General features: G+C 46.3%; 1 protein-coding gene across 1 annotated transcript in view; it reads right to left on the minus strand.

The window, feature by feature from the left end:
* Window positions 1–22,543, minus strand: part of OTOF (otoferlin) — a 95,795-nt gene extending 73,252 nt beyond the window's left edge. The window contains 2 exon segments of the mRNA XM_038561007.1: window positions 7,038–7,096; window positions 22,465–22,543. Coding sequence (XP_038416935.1) covers window positions 7,038–7,096; window positions 22,465–22,543 — 138 coding nt within the window.
* Window positions 22,544–23,545: the final 1,002 nt, after the last annotated feature.

Here is a 23,545-nt window from a genome sequence, read left to right on the forward strand (position 1 = left end):
TTGTTCTTGGGGCCGGCAGGGACTGCCTCTCCACTCGCCCCATGTTGGGCAGCATTGGGAAGAGGAAGGACACGGTGATTAACTTTGAATGTCATGTATACCTGTGGCTCAGGTGTCCCGGGGTGCAGTTAATGGAAAGGTGTGGCAGCGCCCTTGGAAGGGGCATCAGGTTGCTCATTGGCTGAGGCCTGGGTGGACAAGTCCCCTGGGAGACTTGATGAGAAGGAGAGAGTCAGATGCTCTGCCTGGATGATCAGAGGCAGAGGCCCAGGAAAGCAGGACTGTGAGGGAGTGATCCAGTGTCTTCACTCAACCAACCCCTCCTCTCGGGCACCGACTGATGTAAAGGGGAAGGGAGGGAAGCATAGGTTGCGTAGTGGGGTAAGCCCAAGGCCAAGATGCTGGCATAGTAGGGAGCCATGGTTCCATCATCCCCATCATCCCTCATTTTGTTCATCATACCTATCATTGGGTTCACTTGACACATGGGTAACAGAGGCTTAGAAACAAACTGAAAGTGACACAGCCAGGGGTGGAAGATGTCTAGAACAGAACTGTCCTTGTGGAGGGCACAGCCTGCTGGCAGTGATGATGGTCAGTGGTTACTTTTGAGTGCAGGAGAGAAGGCCAAGGCCTTGCTTCCCTGTGCCTGCAGCTGTGGGCATATAGACACAGCAACACTGTGTGGGATGGGCCCAACATGAGGAGGAGACAGAGGTTCTGGGTGGCCCCTCAGCCTGGTAGCTGCTCAGCTAAATACCAGCTTCAAAGGGCACAAATAGTCTTCCATGAGGCCCTTCCAGCCAGCTGAGCCAAAGGTGAGAAGCAAAGCCCAAGAAGGAAGGAGTAAGCTATTCTGGGGGTCACAGCAGAGCTTCTGTTTCATGCCACGATGGTAACTTAGGACTGCTGGTTCTTACCCCAAAGTCAACCCTGGAGAAACTCTAGAAGCAAGAGGGAAATACAGATTCTAGTAAGTAACACACAAACAGACAAACAACTGTGAGAAACAAGAGACCAAAGCCTCTTTGAGCTGATCTGTGTTGGGGAGGTTGGAGGCTCCCTGGCGGAGGCTGGGGAGCAGCCAAGATAGGTGTTCATGGACCTCCTCTCAGTGAAACCTCAAAACTAGTTTGTTAAAAATCTAGCCTGCTTGCTGGCCACCATGTTTCTCCTTAAAGGGTTAGATAGGAGACTTTGCCTGTTTCTGTGGTGACTGGGGTCCCCCTGGTGCTTTCAACCCCTAGGGCCTGACACAGCTGGTTTTGATGCTTCCCCAGACTGGTCAGCAGACAGGGTAGCTGATCCCAGGGGCACTTGAACTGGGTAAACAAACACTTGGAGAGACATTTCTTCTACAGGCAAGACAACATCCTGAGCAGTATATACCACAAGGGCAGGATCATTAGAACAAATGGACCATAAAGACGTATATTAGCAATATAAAACAAAAACAAGGGATACTAAGAAAGAAAGAACAAATTAGTCAATCGGAAGATCATTTTGAAGAACTCAGAAAAAAGCAGGAAAGGACTGATAGGCCCTTTTATAAAAATATAAAAGCAAAGAAATGGCAGTTAGAGGTGCAAGTAGCGGCATCTGATAACAGGAGTCGGAGAGAAGTGAACAATATAAAAACTGAATGGAAGGAACCTTTGGGAAAAAATGGAGGTAGAATTTGCTATAATAAATGAAAGATGAAAAGCCTTGGCTTTGAAAAGAGCTCACAAAGTAGTGCAAAACGGGAGCAATAAGGAACCCCACAGTCAGATACATTATAATAAAATTTGAGAATATCAAGATAAAAGAATTACACTTTTTTTCTCCCCCAGGGAAAAAGAAAAGATCCCACTTGAAGGTACAAGAAACAGATGGCCTTCAGACTTCTCAACAGCAACAGGCACTGCTATTCTGAAGTAAAGGAAAGAATTTTGAGCTTCGAATTTTATATCTAGAAAGTCCTGTTCAAATTTGAAGAAATAAGAAACTATTCTCAGATTTACAAAGATTTAGAGGGTTGGCTATGCAAAGACCCAAATTGAAATGGCTTTTAGAGAAAGTACTCAAATAAAAAGAAAAACAGTGCCAAGAGATGCTTCAGGAGATAGGAGAAGAAAAGGTGATTAGATATCTTGGTGAAGACTTTTGTTGTCCTCAAAAAAGATAAAGAAGGCTAGGGCAAATAAAAAGAAAAGGAGAACACACATTCATAAGAACCTGGAATGAAAATTGTATAATCTAGACAGTGTGGGCTGAGGTAGGGAAATCAAAGAGGCTTAGGAGAGAGAGTATTATAATACTTGCCACGATGGGGGAATTATAATTACTGATTTATTTTCCAGCTATCAACAGGGACCAAGGAAGGGTGACTACCTTGAAAACATAGAATGTATAACTTTTCACTTAACAAAAGGAAACCCGATCTATTCCATGGAAAGCTGGAAAGGGGAAAAGAAAACAAACAAACAAAAAGGACAGCAAATGGAAAATATAAAATAAGATGGTGGTAGAAATAAAAATCAAAATAGCAATTAGAATAGATGTAAATGGATGAAACTAATCAAAACGCAGTCTCCTAGTGGGAAAGAAAATTTAATCTACAAATATATGCCCTAAAAAGACACACTTGAATTTAATAGCACAGAAATACTGAAAATGGAGGCATGAAAAAAGATATACCAAGAAAATTAAAAAACTGAAAGAGATAGACCAGGCAAATGAACCAAAATTAGCTGAGATCATAATCTCAACATCTAGCAAAATAGAAAGCAATGCAAAAAAACATCATATCAGACAGAGAAGGATATTAAGTACCAGGAAAAAGAAAAGTAGATAAGAAGATATAGCCATCATGAACATATAAAACTTATTAGTAATATAGTTTCAAAACACATCAAGCAACAAATGACAGCTACAGGGAAAAATATGTAAATCAGCAATTGTAGAAGTAGATTTTATTGCAATCATTTTTGAAACTGAAATCAAGAAGAGAAAAATGAGCAGAAAAGGTGAAGAATTGTGTCTCTGCCTTTCTCTCTCTCTCTCATGAATTAATAAATAAAATCTTAAAAAAGGTTAAGAATTGAATAGTACAACTAAGAAGCCTGAACTTATATTATAAAAGCTTGAAGTTATATTGTTTTCTATAGAGAACCCTTCACTGAACACATTCCTTTTAGGCAGGGGGAGTATTTATGACCATGCATAGAGGCCCTAATCAAGGTCCCAATAAATTCTGAAGTATCACTATCATACAGACTGTGCTCTTTGATCATAATGCAAGAAAACTAGAAACGAACAAAATGAGACTCTAACATGTCATATGTTAAAAGAAAATCATAAAGAAATACAAAAAATGTTTAAAGCTGAAGATAATGAAAATACTACATATAAAATTTTGTAGGATGTGGCTAATATCGAGCAAAATTTATATCTTTAAATACATTTATCAAGAAATAAAAAAGTTAAAAATAACAGGCTTAGCATTCAATTCAGGAAGTTAGGAAAAGAGCCACAGAGCAAAATAAATAAATAAATAAATAAATAAATAAATAAATAAATAAATAAATAAAACAGGGAGAAGGGAAATAATTAAGAAAAAAGCAGAAATAATGAAATAGTGAACAACAGAAGAGATTAACGAAGCCAAAAGCTAGTTCTTTACAAAGATTAATAAGATAAACAGATCATTAGCAAGACCAAGAAAAACAGAAGGATGATAAAAATAAGTGCAGTGTGGAATACAAAAGGGGAAATCAGTATAGGCACAAAAAATACTTTAAAACAATTTAAAAACTTTACAATCAAATAGGTGCTAATAAATTTGAAAACCTAGATGAAATGTTTAAATGTCTAGAAAAATATAGAAATCCAAAACTGGTGCAAGAAGACACAAAGAAATTGAAAAGGGGGTTGAAGAACCCCTTCCCTAAACCATCCAAACTTAGATGCCATTGCATGTGGTTCTTCCAAAATGTCAAGGAAGAGCAAATCTCTATTTTATGCATGGTGTTCCAGAAAATTTTATGCATTATCAAATGATGAAAACTTTACAAATGTAGCTGCAAAAATGCTGCATAAAAATATTTGCTAGTTGAATCTAACAGTTTATTAAATGAAATACTTTATGGAACATACTAGAAGAGCAAAGTTATGATTGTCTCAATAGATGCAGAAGAAACTTGTAATAAAGTTCAACAATGTTTTATAATGAAAACTCTTAGCAAACTAGTTAGACAAATAGTAAGATCCTATTAGAGCAAGTATATATGATGACAAAATTTTAGATGCACTTATTCTTTTTAATACTGGGGACATAGAAAGGATGCCTACCAATCACCGTTACTGTGTAACATAGAACTAGGAATCATGGTCAATGCTCCATGGAAAAACAAAGAAATAAGGGGATAGGACTGAAGGGAAGAGATAAAACCTCTTTTTGTAGATGACATGATCACCTATATACAAAACAGAACAAACCATAAATATAAAAACAAGTCAGAGACCTCAGCAAGTTTGCCAGATAAAAGAGGACTTCTAAAGGAAAAAAAAGCATTTCTCTAAGTCAGCAATAGTCAAAAAATGTAGCAAAATCAAGACACCATTCATGATAACAATAAAACCAGAAAGAGTCTCGGAAATAATCAAGATTGGGGTGCCTGAGTAGCTCAGTTGGTTAAGCATCTGACTCGGTTTTGGCTCAGGTTCTGATTTCATGGGTTGTGAGATCGAGCACTGCAATGGACTCCTTGCTCAGTGGGAGTCTGTTTGCATATCCTCTCTCTGTCCCCCAAGCTGTTTGGGTGCTCTCTCTCTCTTTTTCTCTCTCTCAAATAAATAAATAAATCTTTTAAAAATAATAAGAGAAAATAATGAAGATCATACGACTTCTATGCAGTAAACTTAAAAATGCCAGTAAAGGGAGGTGGATAGTTTGAGTAGATGATTTAATATTATAAAAAATTGACATCTTCCTCAATTGATTTTTAAATCCAATGGAACTTAATCAAAATTCCGGTTGGTTTTTGGAAGGATTTGATAAACTTATTTAAAAATTATCTGGAAGAATAAAGGTCCACAAACAGTTCACCCTTTAAAAAGAAGAGTAAACAGAGGGAACTTGCTTCATCAGATACTAATACATACAAAAATGTCATATTAATGAGTACAGTGTGATAAAGTTCAAGAACAAACAGATTAAAGGGATAGAATAGAAGGCTAAGACATAGATCCTAAATAGAGAGATGATTGATTGCTTATCAAATTGATGTTAGGAAAAGTTGTTTCTTATATGGAGAAAAATAAAACTGTGCCCCCTCTAAAACCACATGCAAGGTAAAAAAAATACAATTATATAATCAGAAAATGTAGGGCAACATATCTGTACTCTAGAAGAGTGTAAATATATCTTCAGCAAAACTTGAAAACACACCGGGATTAAGGACTTCTAATCAGTGAGGGGACAAAGCTAATAGATGGCGGACTAAGAGAAATTTCAATCTCGAAATCCAACAAGGGGTTGATATCTTGGATGAATAAAGAGCTACTGCAAATCAATAAGATAAAGACAACTAGCTATACCAACAGGGGAAAAGGGAAAAGAATATGAACAGGCAATTTACGAAAAAGGAAACTTTAAATATATTATCTTAAAAAACGAGGCACACTGTTAGACTGGTGAAGATCAGAGAGCTGAATACCACTAGATGTAGATGAGGATTGGGAATCAGGGGTCCTCACGCATTGCTGGTAGAAGTGTAGACCATGGCCGTGCTGAGTAAGCATATCCTGTGAGCTAGCAATTTCAGATCCTGGTGTGTACTCTAGAGAAATGTTCACAGAAGTCCAAAGAGGACATGCATAAGAATATTCATTGCCTTCTGATTACCTTGCATGTGGTTTCAGAGGCAAGTTGGAGGTTCCTCTCTGGAGGAATTATTAGGTAAAGGATCCGCAGGATGACCAATTTATCCCAATTTGACCAGGATTTTTCCCATTTTATCCCTTACAGTCTGTGTGCCAGGATCCCCCTTGGTCCCAGACAAACCAGGGTGGCCAAACACCCTCATGTGTGTTGGATGTGCCCACAGAGTTCTGTATGGCAGGGAGAAGCAGCAGATTAGCGTAGCAACGTGGATGGAACTGAAAAATCTTGCTCGGTGAAGTAAAATATGTAACACAATGCCATTTAACTAAAACATGAGTTATATCTTCACAAGATAGCCACACAAATTTTGTGAGGACATACAGGAAACCAGAGGTTCCACATTAAACACATCAGAGTGGTTGTAGAGAAAGGAAGGAATGTGGATAAAGGAGAATGACACATACATGACACACAAAACATGCATCAGAACAAGAGCAGGGTAGTAGGAACAATGAGATAATGTGCCATAAACAGGGGCACTCAACCCTCTGAGCCCAAGGTTCAAAAGAAAAATAGCTTTTTTGGGAGATGCAGTGGGAAAAGTACCTCAATAGCTCTTAGAGACACAAGAGTGCCATCCATACGAGACTGGCTTTGTCGGAAGCCCAGGTAGGGTTAGCCTGAGCCCTCCGTGTGCCCAGGGAAGTGGGGAGGGAAGCCCCTCTTCTGTGCTGCTGGGCCCTCACCTCGGCTGGGGGCTTGCTACTATTTTATTTTATCTTTTTAAAAGATAATAATTGATTAATTAATTAATTTTGCACACAAGCAGGGGGAGCAGGAGTGGGAGCAGAAGAGGAAGAAGCAAACGCCGTGCTGAGCAGGGAGCGTGATGTGGGGTTTGATCCCATAAGCCCTGGGATCATGACCTGAACTTAAGGCAGAAACTTAACCGACTGAGTCACCCAGGCGCACCCGGGGGCTCACTTTTAAGCCTATAACACCTGCGGGCCCTTTCTCTGGAGAACAAAAATCCCCCCCGAGGGCAGCAGGCTGTGGGCTGGGCCTGGGTCACTCTGCACCCAGCTCTCCTGGGCAAAGGGAGAGGTGGGGAGGCATTTGGGGCCAGCGCACCCCTATGGCTGGGGCTTGAGCTCCCCGCAGGGCATCCTACCTCGTCGAAGTCCGCCACATCCTCGCAGTTCTCCAGCACTCGGGAGTAGAAGGCTTGCCCTGGGTGGGGAAAAAGGACAAGAAGCCTGGGGTCAGACCTCCACCTGGCACTCGCCACCACAGCATTTGGATCCACATAGCACTTGTTATCAACTGGGGGCCCCATGTCGTGTGCAGTGCTCCCCCAAGATGAGGCAAGTTCCCATATTGTCTCATCTGACCCCCTTGGGAGCCCTGCAACACATGCAGGTCAAAGGCCGCTAGCTCCACTTTACAAATGGGACATTGACATAAAAAGGGACAGGCTGGTCAGAGGTATAGGCGTGAGAGGGGAGCCCTGGACTCTTTTATCCACCTTGCTGCTCTCCCGGTGGCTTTCCTGGCCTCGTTTGCTGTCTCTTCGGCTCTGCTGGCTTTCCCTGGCCTGCAGCTGCCTGGAGCAGAAGCCTGGTCCGAGGGCAGCGGGCGCCCTGCCAGGCGGCAGCACCCCCTTTGTGCCTGTGTCTGCAGCCAGGCCCAGGAGCTCCTGCCCAAGCCAGGCCCTGGGACAACCAGGCAAACCCCAGACGCTCCTCCCCTGGAAGCCAAGGGACTTTACTACTCCTACTCTCTTATTCATTTTTCTGGCAACCTTTGAGAGGAAAGCCTGAAGTGGCTTCTCCCACAAGCCACCCCCTCCTTTTAACACTGGCGTGGGTACTATTGAATGTGATACGGACAGGTTTTCCCAGCCCCCACCATCCCACATCCATACACCACCTACCAGGGCAGAAGCCAAGCTGTCTGCTCTTCCATCCCATCCTGGGGGAACCAGGTTGCTGGAAGAACCAGGTTGGGGGGGGGGTGTGGACATGGGGTGGGCAGTGTGTGGGACACCCAGGCCAGTTTAATTTACTTAGGGAAACATTCACTGGAGTCTACAAGGTACCAGGCTACCTCCTGGAGACTCAGGATAAAGGTATGGATAAAGTGCACAGTATCCTTGCCCACAAGGAGCTGATGGTCTAGTAGGATCTGGAACAGGTTGTCGGATCAATACTATATAATCCATATCCCAAGATACAGTGTTATGTGAGACAGAGAAGTGGTACAGAGAAAGAAAGATAAATATTGTTTCAAAGGGGATGTTTTGTCTTTTTGGTGTGTGGGGGGTGGAAGCATGTGGGAAGGACTTGTAATTCCTATGAGGAGAACCCCAGAGGTAGGTGGCATTAAGAAGAAATTATTATTTAGGATTAATTCATTGGCATCTGTCAGTTGTATACCAAAGGGGAAAAAAAAGCTGCATGGATAACAGGATCCTGTATACAACTCCCCCCGCCCCCAACACCCAAACCAAATTCTTGTATCTGTGAATAGACAATGATCTCAAGCCATTAGAAATGGTTACTTCTGGCTAGGGAGAGTAAGAAGAGATTGAAAGCAGGATACTTTGACCTTCTACTGTATATGCTGAAGTTTGAAGTTTTTTCCGTGACCATGCTGTACTTCTGTCATTGAGAGAAAAATGCTTTGAAATCCCCACTGACTTAAAGCAATGGTCCATGTCATTGAAGGACCATCTCAAGGCGGAGTTTAGCTCCATTCTGAGGCTTAGTTTGGTTTGTCACTGATGGACAAGATAGGGACCCAGGAGAGGACTTTGGCAGAGAGGGCAAGGGAGGGGAGTGCACACTGCCCCAGCATGGCCAGCCAGTGCCAGGCCAGGGAAGGCTGGAGTGAGCCCCCTCTGACCCTGCACTGCCATGGGGCTCTATGCTCTTGGAGCCACTTCCACCCCCTGGCCTTGGTTCTCTCGTTAGCATAATAAGAGGGCTGGTACAGAGATCTCCAGGGCCTGCCTGTCTCTAGAACTCAGGAGCAAGCATGTAGCTACCCCCTGACAAGGAGGAGGCCAGGGGTTCGAAGTCAGAGGTAAGTAGAGATCCGTGTGCGTGTATGTATGTGTGTGTGGAGGATGGGCGTGTTGGGAAGGGGTTGCATCTCAGATAATGAGGAAGAAGCTATGAAGCAGAAGATATATACACATAAAACAGATGTGAAGGAGACAGATGGGAAACAAAGACCCTTTAGCACTAGCCAGGGACAAAACAAAACAAAAAAGCATGATAGAAAAATCTCACCAACCAACTCCAGGGCAGCCAGGGGAGGATAGGGAAGCATGAGAGATAGTGCCCGAGTTTCTTCTGATTTTCCCCACAGGTAACACACAATATAAACTGGGGACCAGGTGAGCTTATGTGTGCGCTGGGTCTTCCCCAAGGACCTGCCGCTCTGAATAATCAAAGACCTCTTAATCCTCAAAGATCGCAATGAGCCTGGATATGCTGTGTTCAAGGGTTTCCTGGAGTGAAAACCAAGCAGGGCAGCCTGGGCGGAGGCAGGGAGGGACTCCAGCATAGCGCACGAAGCCTCAGAGCCTCAAACCCATCTCTGCTTATTTATTTCTTACAGCCTTGTTACAGAGAACATAGAATACAGTGAAATTAGCCACTGCAGAATTTATACACCAGGGCTCTGTTCCGAAATGCAGTAAAACCTCATTGCCTCAGGCTCTGGGGATTTAAATGTGGTGAATATTGTCAAACAGGATGAGCTCAATTTTACCTCTAGATGCTTAGGAAAAAAAAAATTTGCTAAACCAAATCAAATCAGTTGTACAGAAACAGAATGTCCTTAAGCATTTTTGAAAAGCTGGTTTTTAGGTGAGTTTGTGCAAACAGTGGCAGGGATCATTCTGGTGGTCCTTTGTATTCATTAGGACAGAGCCAGGGGACTTCTGTAATCCCTTCCAAGTTATCAATGGGTATTCCTACCCCTGTCTTTCCTTTCAAGTTCATTTCCACTTGCCATCTTCTCCACTTAACACCAGTCGTGTTGACATTTCAGTTCCATTATTAATGGCTTTCAGACAAAACCATTTAAAATCCCAGTATCCAATCACCTTTCTTGCTGCGGAGAAGATTGAGAATGAGGTCCGAAAGAAAGAAAAATAGCCCATTCCTTGCATCGGGGAGGCTTTGTGGACAGAGTGAGCAGGAGATCAGATGAGGAAAAGTGAATGGCACCCCCTTCCTTCAGAGGCAGCTGCTGGTGGGACAGCAGAGCTGTTAGGTTTGGAATAAATTCCTTGAGTCAATAAATGAAGTTTGGAGAGTCGACCCAGCTCATAAGCGTAAGAAGTGCCATGACATTGGACACACCAGATGGAGGGACTCAAGAGTCCAAAGCTACCTAGAAGTATCTGGTATGTCATTTACCATTTACCATATCCCTCCTATAGTTACCCTTCTAGAAGAAGGCCAGCTCAATTCTTGTCTCGTTTGCAGGATGGAGCACTAGCCTTTCATGTGACATGACTTAAGGGTACAACATGTGATGTCTGCACCAAACAGCTCCCTCTTCCAGACAGTTGACCTTGTTAGAACCAGACCTTGAGAAAAGGCAGGTATGTAGGGCCTGGGTTGTTAGCTGGTGTGCATGCGTTCCCTCCCACATGCAAGGGGGTCTTCTGCTCCTGCTGTGTCAGCGTGGCCATTTGGCTCTGGAGGAGGGGATGGGGGTTATAGAAAAATATTTTGTATTGGGACACTGATGGAAGAAGCTTATTACAATCCAGAAGGGAGATGGATAGATAGGTCAGACATGTAAAAGCTCCTACACAAAGGCAAAATTGGATCATTGGCATGCAACAAAGTGTGATAACGTGAGCACTTAAGAAAAGGAGAAATGACCTCATCTTAGCAGATCAAGGAAGACATGGTAGAGGCAGGGGCATTGACCCTGGGGAGATGGGAGAGAGAAGGACATCCATTAGAGGCTCACAGTGTGAGCAAATGTTTGTGTGAACAGAGAATGGAGCCTTGAAAGAGCAGGATACAGGACAGGAGAATTCTGATGGTCAAGGGGAAAATGAAAAAGGTCAGCCCTTAGGGAGCAGTCCACTGAAGGAAGATCTGGGAGGGGGGTCCTGGAGTCCTGGGTTCCTGAGAGAACACAAGGTGGGGGTGGAGAGCCATCTAAAGGTGAAGGAGAATGTCCTGACAACAAGCCTCAGGAACATCACGCCCTGTACTCATGCCTGGAGCTAGCTATGCTACCCCAGAGAGTCTCAGAGCCATCATCTGTAAACTGGAGGCAATTGTCCTGGACAAACCTATATCCTGGAACTGGAAACTGACACTGAGTGAAGTGTCAAGTCCCTTACAGGCACAGGAGGTCACAGGAGAGTGATAGGCTCTTGGACCAGACTGAGTTCAAACCCCAGCTCAACCCCTTGCTAGCCATGTGTCCTTAGAGAAGTTAACCTCTCTTTGTTAGTTTCCTCATCCATAAAATGAAGCAAATGGTAGTGCTTGTACACCTGGGACATAGTTCATCACCCAATAAAAAAAATGGCCATTATTCCATTAAAGAGTACTGTTTTTGCTTTTGACATTTAAGTTACATCTTAAATATAAAAATGATCTTCTCTACTGTGAATCCCATTTTGTTAGCTTATTTTTAGTAGTATATAATCAGAAACTATTTTCTTCCTCATCTACATATTCTTCAAGTTTTAGGTATTTTAGGTGTTATCAGCTCTTTATTTTTAACAAGGTAAAATTTACATTCACAGATCTTAAGCACATAACTAAATGTGTTTCAATAACTGAATATACCTATGTAATCATCATATAATCGGGATTTAGAACATCTCCGTTTTCTCAAGATGGTCTCTTGCCCCCCTCTTTCCATTCAGCCTCTACCCCCTATAAGTAATCACTGCTGATTTCTATTACCAAAGGTTAGTTTTGCCTGTTTTAAACTTTATATAAGTGGTGTTATATAGAATGTACTTCTTTGTTTCTGGCTTCTTTTGTTCAATATAATATTTATATTATATTATCCATGTTGAATATAACTGTAATTCATTTATTTTTATTGTTGAGTAATATTCTGTGTATAAATATTTTTTGTTTCAAGATTAAGTATGATATTAGCCAGATGTTTTTTGTACTTGCCCTTTATCAGATTGAGGAAGATCCCCTCTCTTCCCTGTTGGCTGAGCATTCTTCTCAGGAATAGGTATTGGATTTTGTCAAAAGCATTTCTTACCTGTCAGAGGTTTTTTTCTCTTATATTGTGTTAATATGGTGAAATTCTTTGATTAGTTTTCTAATTTTAAACTAACCTTGCATTCCTGGGATAAAATTCACTTGTTATGGTGCGTTATCCCTGTCATGGATTGCAACTCAATTGACTAATATTTTATTGAGGATTTTTACGTCTTTTTTCATGAGGGATATTAGGCTCTAGTATTCTTTTTGTATAAGATCTTTATCAGGGTTTGGTATTGTAAAACGAGTTATGGAGTGTTCCTTCTTTTCTATTTTCTGAAAGTTTGTGTAAAATTAGTATTATTTCTTTCTTAAACATTTTCTAGAATTCACCCGTGAAGCAATAGAGGTCTAAAGTTTTATTGATGAAAAGAGTTTCATCATTATCATTATCAACATCATTTTTATATCTAATTTCATTTCTTTATTAGATCTTGGACTCTTATCATTTTCAATTTCTTTTTGTGTCAGTTTAGTAAAGTGTTTTTCAAGGGACTTGTCCATTTCATCTGAGTTGTGGAACCTTACTGAGATACAGTTTCATGGTATTTTATTTTCTTTTTGATGAAATGATATCTCCTTTTTCATTCTGATATTGGTAATTTGCATTTTCTTGCTTTTTTTCTTGGTCATTCTTGCTACAGTTTACCTATATTATTAATTTTTTTCAAAGAATCACCTTTCAGTTTTGTTGGCTTTCTCATTTCCTTTTTTATTCTCTTGGTTCTAATATTTTTTGGTTGTATTTACTTACATTTTCTTTATTGAAATGTAATTTGCAAACCATATAATTTACTCACTTAAAGTCTTCAATTCAGTGATTTTGGTACATTTAAAAAGTTGTTCAACCTTTACCACTATCTAATTCCAGAATATTGTATCATCCCAAAAGGAAGCCCACACTCACTAGCGGTCATTCCCCATTGCCTCAGTCCCAGGCAACAACTAGTCTACTTTCTATCTCTATGGTTTGTCTATTTGAGGCATGTCATGTAAATGGATCCATATGATACGTGGCCTTTTTATGTCTGGCTTATTTCAATTAGCATGATGCTTTTAAGATTTAGGCTTAATTAATCTTCTTTTAGTAGCTTCTTAAGACAGAAACCTAGATCACTGATTTTAGACTTTTTTTCTTTTCTGCGGTAGACATTTAAAACTATACATGCTGACATGTATTTTCATTATCATTCAGCAGGAATGTTTTATAAATTATCTTTTGTTTAATTCTTCGACCATAGGTTATTTAAGAAGTATTGTTTAATTTCCAAATATTTGGAGCTTTTAAAGATCTCTTAATGTTATTACTTTCAAAGAGAATTCTAGAGCAGTCAGAGAACATCCTTTGCAGGATGTCAGTCATTTGAAGTATATTGAGACTTCTTTAATCACCCAGTGTATGGTCTACCTTGATGAATATTCCATGTGCATTTGAGAAGAATGTTTATCTTTCAGTTTGGGGTGAAATGTCCTAGAAATGTCAATTAAGTCAAGGCGGTTGATGGTGTTGTCAAATGTTCTATATTCCTAATGATTCTTGTGTCTAGTTGTTTGTAATTATCTCCTGTAATAACACTTTCTCCCAAAGATGTTCCTTAAATAATGTGCTCTCTGAAAATCACCAGCGACTCAGAGAGCTAGATTTGGGTTATGCAGAGTCCCTGGGCCACTCAGAGGGGAAGGCTGACCTTTCTCTTTCCCCTATTGCTCCATCTACTTCAAACCTTCTATTTTCCACAAATATCATTCAAATATAATTTCGACCTTCATTCATTTATCTCTCCTTTGCCTATCCTGTGAACACCCAGGTATACACAGTAGAAACTCAGACTTATGCCAGAGAGGCAGGGGACAAGGCAGGGATTATAAACCACATCTCTTGCCTCAGCTTACACCTCCACTTTCTTCTAGGTGCTCACTCAAACTCTTACTTTGCCATGGAACTAACTGATGGCCCCTGTTCCTATTTTTCAGACCAGGCATTGAAGCAGAGAGAGTTTGGTATTTCCTCTCAAGCCTAGGACAGTGCCAGCCACACTCAGCTACTGGCAGGTCTTAGGCTCCCCCATTACTGTGCCAGATTAGAGGAACTTGTGGTTCTGGTGATCCACAAAATACCTGCTCTATGCCAGCCACTGGACGTATAATAAGGCATGGTGGGAAAGTGACTTTTTACATTCTTAAATGGGGTAAAAATATTGTTAACACTATCATCCCGGGGGCAGCCCGGGTGGCTCAGCGGTTTAGCACCACCTTCAGCCCAGAGCCTGATTCTGGAGATCCAGGATCGAGTCCCACGTCGGGCTCCCTGCATGGACCCTGCTTCTTCCTCGCCTGCGTCTCTGCCCCTCCCCCCTCTCTCATTAATGAATAAATAAAATCTTAAAAAAAAACAAACTATCATCCCGATTGTATCTTAAGTCTTGGCTTGAGGGGGAAAAAAGCCAGTGAGCGGAAACTAACTTTCAACTAAGCCAATGAGCCCTTCTGCTTTGAGAAAAAAAATAAAGTAGAAAGAAAAGACTGTTGAGCCACTATCTTGAGGGTGGATCAGTCCAGGCAGGAAGTACACAAGGGGTGAAGGTAAAAATGATCACATGATATTTTCTGTCCGAGGAGATACTTCTGGAACCATCAATGCAAGGAGCAACTGCTGCCTGATGCTGCCAGGATGGCCCCTGCTACTAACTGCAACTGTTCCCGCTATACCTGTGGGCCCCGCTCCTTCAGTGATCGCCTCTACTCCAGGGCTGCTCTGTGCCAGACACCGTGTTGGCCCTGCTGCTTGTCCTGGGGGAGCCCATCTTTGTGACTTCGGTGTTTTCACCCCGTCATCTCATGGCTGTATTTGAGATGTCAACAGGAATCCCAAGGAATGTCAAGTAAGTCTCTGCCCACTCCCCAAATCCCTGAATCGTGGAGTCCCTGAGAGTCATAACCTGCTCTACTCCTGTCTCTCTGGAAGTCTGCAGCGGGATCAGCCCTGGGATAAAGAGCATAATCCTTATATTTACATAGTACTTTACAGTTTGCAAAGCCTTTCATGTAATCACCCTTTTCACTTGACCCTAAACCAGCCCTATGAGGACTCAGACATATCTCACCCTCTCCTAGACCTTCTCTTACCCCCTGGATTCTCAAATCACTGGGTGCCAGCACCTTCCTGGGCACTCACTGTACCAAGCCAGATCTCTGGCATCCTGTAGAACATTTTCACTAGAATGACTGACAGGCAAGCCTGTCCTTGCATGCTCCCCTTCTCTGTCAGTGGCCTCACCACCATTCCTGGTACCCAAGTAAGAAATCCTGCCCTCTTGCTCCCTACCCACTCCAGAGCTCACTAACTCCTCCCTGAACCAATGTCATTCCTTCTCTCCTAACCCACAGCCTCTCCATTAAGGCACAGCCTTCTCTACCTGTACCACTGCCCCAGCTTCCTCCCTGGGCTTCTGGCCTGGGGTCCTGATATCTAGAATGTCCTTTCCAAAACCAGGTGACCCTGTCCTATTCTCCTTCTAAAAGCATCATTGACTCCTATTCAGTAACAAAATGAAGTTCAAAGCCTCTGTGTTTGGTCCCAACCTCCCCTCCATGCCATTCCCACCCTTCTCCCAGTAAGCACTCCCAGTTCCCTAAACCCTTGATGTGACTCCACACCATCACATCTGTACTGATATTAACCCTTCTGCCTGGAATGGGGCCTTTTGTAGGTTTTGTTCCAGCTTAAGTATCAGCCCATCCTCTGTACCCCCTCAATAAAATCTCTTCCCTGGGCCCTGTGTACATTCCAGCTTCATCTTGTTGGCTCCAAGGCAGCTGACTTTGGGAGGCACCAGTACCGCTGGTTTGCTCCCATCTCCCTTTCCATTTGCTCTTCTGCCATCTTTTCTTAATGAATCCTGCTCGCCCTCTCAGGGCAGCTTCCAGACCCCCCTCCTCCCCGGCTGAGTGGGCTTCCTTGGCCTCATGCTGCCTTGCATCTGCACCTCCCTTTTCAAAATACTCATCATGCTGCTCATGATGACTTGTGCAATGACTGTCTTCCCCTTGAGGGCAGGGACCATGTCTTTTTAATTTATTGTTTGTTACCCCAATGCCTAAAATCACACGTGGCACATAGCTAGCCCTCACTGAATATTATTATCTGGATGAATGAAAGAATGAGTGAATGATGGGATCCCTGGGTGGCTCAGTGGTTTAGCGCCTGCCTTTGGCCCAGGGCGCAATCCTGGAGCCCCGGGATTGAGTCCCACGTCGGGATCCCAGCATGGAACCTGCCTCTCCCTTTGCCTGTGTCGCTGCCTCTCTCTCTCTCTCTATGTCTATCATAAATAAATAAAATCTTAAAAAAAAAAAAGAATCAGTGAATGAATGACAAAATACTTAATTTACGAAGCACATGAAAATGAAGCTTTTAATGAACTGGAAAAAACTTAAGACGTTGATGAGACAATTAGAAATTTGATCATTGACTGAATATTTGATAATATTAAGGAATTATTTTTTTAGGAGTGATGTAATATGTGGGTTCAAAAAAATGGAGTCTTTGTCTTTTATAGCTATGTACTGAATATTTTCAGATGAAATGGTATGGCTTTTTGGGCTTTGTTTCCAAATAATTTGGTGTATGGGAGTAGGAGAGGAGCAAATGGGACAGGACTGGCCAGGAGTTGATTGTTGTTAAGAATGCATGAGGAAAGCTTGGTAGCCAAGGCACAACTTATTTTCCCAACCCTTGTATGTATTTGAGACTTTCCATTATAAAAAGTTAATAACAAAAAAGAGATCAGACCCAGCCATGGGCGTAGGTGGGAGGGCTGTAGCTTTTCTGTTATGAGTAAAGGTGGGTAAGATAACCAAGGAAGGCATTGCAATTTAGGGAAATCATTTGCAAGTCTATGCTTGAGCACATTTCCAGCAGCATTTTTGCTGAGGGCCTTTGTAGCAGAAGATAATTTTATGGTCATTTCCATAACATGAAAACACACTCATCAAAGCAGGAGAGGCCTGGGGAACTTTCAGCGTGCTCTGCATGTTCCCCAAGGCCTGTGTTGGGTTGTTCTGGGCGGGAGAGGGGGACATTTGCCACCTGGGATTTTAGAGAAGATCTGTGCCCACCCCCGCCCCCAGCTGGGGAGGGACCTGTGAGTGCTGGGTACAGGGGAGGATGTGGGAGGCACAGGGAAAGCACAGAGCTGAGTCCACAGCCAGTGTGCATTGCAGAGGCTGGCCTACGGGTCCCCTCCATTTGTCCCCTTCCGTGGGGGCAATGCCCACCCCCTCGCAGGGAGCAACACCTAACCCATGTCCCCTCCGAGAGGAGGTGTGGGCTGGGCCAGAGTGCACGTACAGGCCCAGGCATCCTGGGAGCATCGCAAGACTGGGGGCACTGGGGTACTCTGCCTCCTTCACCAGAGATGGCAGAGAAGTCTCCAGATAGAAGTCCTATTTATCAAGAGGGAGAGCTCCTCCATTTTAATGGGGAAAAGAAATCTAATTTGGAATCTGAGTGGTCCCCACAGCCACGAGTGGGAGCATCTTGTCCCCTGTGCCCAGGCTGGGGCCTCATCCCCTCCCAGCATACAGTCTCTCCCCTGGCCCCATGGATCCTGGCTCATCTCCTTCCCTGCCCACTCCCCAGCAGCCTCTGCTCCACCCAAACCTGTGGCTTCCTTCCTCTGGCCTCCGGTCCCCCGCCCCCCTGCCAATTGCCTCACCTCCCACAACAACCCCCCCCCCCCCAGCATCTCCACATGTGCAAGAAGTAAGCTGCCATCCCCTAAACAGGCTTAAACCTAAACAGTTTATGCCTCACCCGTAGGTACACCTGGGCCCTCCTGAGTTGGATGACATTTCCGCGTTATGTCTGCACACATCTCTGCTCCCCTATCTCATTATGAGACCCTGGTTTGCCTATTAAACCACACTCTGTATCATGTGTTGTACACAGCAGCTGTGCTCAGAAAGAGCATGTTCCATGAAGGGCTTGGGCCACATATGGCCCCTCTTACTTCTGACCTGTGGGCTGGAGCTGGACTCCCTAGCGTTTGCTAAAAGGTGAGGTCAGCCTCCCTCTGGGGCCCCAGAAGACCCTCTGGGCCAGGAGGTCGATGGAGGGTTCTTGTCGTCATTTCTGAGGCCTCTTCCAGTCCCAGATCCCCTCAGATAAAGAACTGGGGTGGGGTTAGGAGGCTCACATTTGGGGACGCTGAGCCCAAGAATGGCAGTGCCACAGTGGAAGATTTAAAACCCACTAATGAGTAAATACCTCAATACCTGTGTCATATTCATTTTGATGACAGGGCCTGGGACTCAGCATGAGGCTCGGTGAGGAGAGCTAAAGTGGGACCCCTGTTTTGAAGGTGCTCAGACATGAGTGCAACATACAGAACTGGGGCAGTTTCTAAAATACCAAGTGCCGAGCTGAGCTGTGGCAGGAGTGTGCACATGGTACTGCAAGGGAGGGGGAAGGCTTCACAGAGGAGGTGACATGAGGAGCTGGGCCTTGAAACATGCACAGAATTGATGGTAGTTCTCAAGTTAGAGGGTGGGGATTGTTCCAGGCAAAAGAAATAAATGCCTTAGGGTCTGGAGATATATAGGGCTTGTATCTGGGGAATGGCTGGAAATTCAGTGTTATGGGAATGCCATGGAGTGGGCTGGGGAAAGGAGGAAGGAGAAGTCTCTAGGCCAAGGGAGAAGCCTTGAAAAAGCAGGTCTTTATCTCCGGTTCAATCACCAGGCCAGGTGAGTTACTCAGAGATCAGACCCATCCTCCAGACATCGCCCACCTCTCACATCCCAATCCTGCAGCCCGGTATCTTGGCAGGAAAGCTCAGGGTTGGGGAGTATGGGAAGATCACGGGGCTGGCCCCAGACAGCCTGTGGCTACTTCCCTGACCGTCCAGGTTCTCCCCAGGTTCCAGTGGGCTGAGTACCAGATAGAGGTTGGGCTAGAGGAACTTACAGGCTCTCCCACCCTGGTTCTCATGATGCTGAGAACTATTTTAGCAGGTTGAAGAAGGACAAGTGCTAGGGGAATACTGCTTCTCTTTGAGTAGTGACCTGTCATTGAGATGGCTCCTTTCCAGACAGCCCACTCCAGTTTCTGACTGTAGGAGTCTCAGTTAAATGGGGACCACAGTCTCATCTTGCCCGTGGGAAGCCGAGGCTCTGGGACTCTGGGGTCTGTGTGCATGACTAGGACTTGGGGGGCCAGGCCTTCCGGTGTCTCCCGTCTGACTCAATGGACTATAACTCCTGCAGGCCGGGCTGTGTCTTCACCCCTAGGGTCCTAGGCCTGTCCACAAATATCAGCACATTCAGGGAGTGAATGAATTAGGGTAGGATGAGGTTAAGGGTGCTAGTTAGTAAGAGCTAAGAGCTGGAGATGGAGCTGGGTGGTGAGCATGGTGCAAGCCTGAGGGTGGGGCGGCCAGCTGACCCCATGGCAGGAAGAGAGGGGTGACCAGGGACACAGCTGGTAGGTGTCTAACCCCAATGGGGACAGGGGTCTCAGGGATGGTCTGCTTCAGGCTTGGGTCCTGAGGAACATCTTAGCCAGGGGGTCCCTCCAGAGCAGAGGACAGGCTCAAATTGCTTGCTCTTGACACAGGTCAGGAAGCCCCCAGACATGCTCTCCTCTCCCCTTAGGAAGTCTGGCTAGAGAGAAGATGGTTCAGGAGCCAGCAGCTTCCCCAGGGAGAAGTGGAATGGGTGCCTCCCAGATACATCAGTCATCTGAATGCTCTTTCCTCAAACTCCAATGCCTATTATTTCACTGAAGTAACCCGTTGAAGTGGATGTTATCCACATGCCCATTTTAAAGATGAGGACTATCCAGGTGAAGTGAGTGGCGGGACCCAGGTAGGACCCAGGGTTTCTGACTCCTTATCTAGAGCTTTTCCACCACAGACCTATAGGGCTCTTCTCTAAGTGTCCTGGATGGCACAGCACATAAGGTCAAGCTTATTTCAACCAGCTAGTCTGGTCTGCATGGGCCACTGCCAATAGGCACAACTCACTAGGGCTCCCTCACCCAAACTGTCATGAACTTTACTCGAGGGATTAGGGGAACTCTCGGCCAGCACCTCCCTCTCACTCTTCACCAGTTTCCCATTTCCCCCCCTGCAGCTGTTTTCTTGGTCAACAGTGGTTGTGGATGTGAGGAACTGCTGTGGAACATTCTGGAATGGGTGGGTTCCTCTGAATTGTTGTTAATGTTGGTCTTTTGGAGTATCTCTGGTTGTCAACTGCTGGCTCAGCAGATGAATGGTTGAGGCATCTCTGGTTGTTACAAAGGACTCTTTCTGGAAATCTGCTTGCAATAGGCCTATTCCTAAGGTCCAACTCCTTCCCCAGAGCTCTGTCTGGGGCCACCAGCTGCAGGTATAGAGCTTTGGAAGTGGATCTCTCCACTCAGTCTAGGGGGCTCAGGTTGCAAAGAGGCAAATTCTTGTGTGTTCAGTTGAGGCTGGAGGGCTGGCCCCAGTGCTCAAAGAAAAAGGTGGGCATCAGATAGGGTGCTCACTCCCAGCTGACCAGGAAGAGATAAAGGGCTTGCAGGATTGAGCAGCCAGGGCTGGGGGAGAGGGGAGGTTTTGTGCCTCAGCCCCGCCACTACTGCTTTGTGGATCTCTTTACAACGGGGCCTTGGTTTCTCTGCCTGCAAATGTGACTGGTTTTGTGCAGCCGGGAACTGTCCTATCATAGTAATCTAGCTAAACGGCCAAGTACTGTGCTATCTGGAATTTGGGGACACGTTTCACAGATGAAAGGACATACTTGCTTTTTCTAAAGCCAGCAGGTGGCACACAGAGATCCAGGGTGCTGCAGACAAAGCCATCCTTGGGCTAGTGTGGGAAGCAACAGGCAGCCTGCCCACCCTTTCCTCCCCCACCTGCCAGCAGGGACACTGCGATCCCCCGCACCCCTGCCAATTCTATGCACAACAGGCCACAGTATGGACAACCTGAGCCTCCAGCCAGAGCCAGTCCAGCTGAGGGGCGATGTGGGCACCAGGGCTGCTGTCCCTGGTCTCCCCTCTCCCTCCGAACCCAGGTGTGGATGTGCATGCAGCCTGGGCCCAATGTTCACTTCGCTCTTTAATCTGGCGGGGTCCTCTCAGCTCCTCCCCATCCCCCCATCCTCATCCTGTCTCTGGGAAGGCCATGTCTAGTGAGGAGTGCCTGGACTTTGCTTAAAGGCCACCAGAGATGCCCCTGGCTCAGAGAGCTGGGCTGTGTGGCCAGCAGAGGCAGAGCTGGGTGGGCAATCAGCACAGGTAAACCTGGCCTTACTTTTTTCTGCTTAAAACCCTCAGGGCCTGCCCACCGTCCTCAGGATGAAGGCAGCCTTTCTTCCCTGGTATGCCTGTCTCTCCTGCCTCGCCTTCGTACTCACTCTGGACTCCAGCCTCATGGATCATCTGTCTATTCCTTGTTCCATGTCCCAACTCCTCTCCCAGCCTTGAGCATCCTGTCCCTTGCACCAGCTCTGCCCTCACCTCCTCACCTTGCTCTCTCCTGCTAGTCCCTTGGGTTTCAGCTGAGGTGCTACCTCCTCCAGGAAGCCTTCCTTGACCATCCTGCCCCAGCCTGGGTCAGGTGCTGCTTCTGTGGCTCGTGTGCTGCCTCGTCCCCATCCTCATCATATCATGCACCTGTCCTGCATGCCTCCCCACTGGTCCTTCTGTCCCCCTGGATGTGGGCTCCTCAAAGACAGAGCCTGGGTCATGCTCAGCCCCCAGCCTTGGTCAGAGATCATAGTATGTGGCTGCTGGATGCATGAGTGGGGAGGACGATAGGAAGAGAGTTGACAGAGGGGAGGCCAGTGGAGCCCAAAGGGTCCCTGCCCACCAACAGATCTGCAAGAAGCCAATAGTATCCTCAACCAGAGAGCTACTGGCTGCCTGGTTTCTAGGAGCCATACTGGGGCTTCCAGTCTGCAGAGCCCACCCCCACCCTGTGTCCAAGGAAATCTGGAGGGAGAGGGAGTGGAGGCCTCTTAGCCCTGGGACCCCCGACCTCAGAGGTGGGGTCCTTACTTCTACCTCCCCAGGCCCCCCTGCAGGCAGAGGACTCTGCACGCCACTAGGCACATGGCGCATTGGCAAGTGCAGGGAGGGACAGACACAGACGCAGACACAGCAACACGGGGGACCCCGATTTTCAGGAACTCACAACCACCTGTCAGGCCAGGGGCAGATGGCTGCTCACGAAAAGCCGCGTGGCCCCCACCCTGCCAGAACTTTTCCCATCCATCCTCCCTGCCCTGCCTTATCCCCGCCAGCCCAGAGCTGGGGTCCCCCTAAGACAGGGGGTTCCCTACCTCGGAAAGTCACTTTGGCGATCCTGTCGCCCCTGCCCCGCAGCTCCGAGACCGTCTTGAGGTGGACAAGCAGAGCCATGCCGGTGTGGGGAGCCCGGACAGGCCGGGCGGGAGCGGCCGGGAAGGGGGGAGCGCGGCGGGGCTGGGCTCCCGCTCTCCCGCCTCCCCTCTCCGCGCCGCCGCCTCCTCCGGCGCCCCCTCCAAGCGGCCCACAGACCCGGCACCCGGAGCCCGCGAGCCCTCCTTGCAGCGGTTCCAGAGCCTCAGGGCCGGCCAGCGGCGGCCCCAGGCGTCAGCCCCGCGTGTATCTGGGGTGTGTGCGCGCGTGCTGGGCGCCCCGCCTGCAGCCCGGGAGTGCGGGCTTCCAGTCGGAATTCATTATTCAGCAGCCGCCTGCTCCCAGAGGAAGCCCTGCCCAGCCTCCGGATGCGTTCTCCAGCCCCGGGAGCAGGCGCTCCGGCCCACCTCTCTGCAGCGCTCCCTGTTCCGCCACCAGGGGTGGGCAGGGGGCACAGGCACAAGTGCCCAAGGTGTGGGCGTGGGGCCAGGACACCCACCTCCCGCTCTGGGGGAGGGACCGGGAGCTTCACCATCTGTGCGCGCAGGGAGCTGGGCTGTCGCACTGGTGTTTCGAGGTGATTCGCGCCCCCCTCCCCAGTCAGGGTTGCCACTAGGGAACGTGGATGGGCCAGGCCTGGCTGGGACCCACTGTGGAACACAGAGATTGCAACCCAGGGGTCCCCCTAAGCTGAAAAATAAACATCTGCCAGACAACATGAAGGCTGTGCCTGGCGGCTGCTGTCAAAAATGGAAGCCCTAAGAGAAAGAGGAGATGTCCTTTCCCCATCTGCTAGTGTGGACATTGAACCTCCGAAAGGTGGGATCCTGACCTCCTGCTTTGGGATCCTTGGGTCTGGGAAGATGGGGTGCTACTTGAGGGGAGCTCAAGATCCAGCCTAAGCATGATGGGAGATGCCCAGCCTTGAAGACCTCAGAGGCTTATGTTCTACTAAGGGCAATGCTTAAGGTCTAGGACACCAACCTCACCCCATCGCCCCATCCTGGGGCCTACGGATGGAGA

This window comes from Canis lupus, chromosome 17 (genome assembly GCF_011100685.1).
Source record: "Canis lupus familiaris isolate Mischka breed German Shepherd chromosome 17, alternate assembly UU_Cfam_GSD_1.0, whole genome shotgun sequence".
NCBI classification, from domain to species: Eukaryota; Metazoa; Chordata; class Mammalia; order Carnivora; family Canidae; genus Canis; species Canis lupus.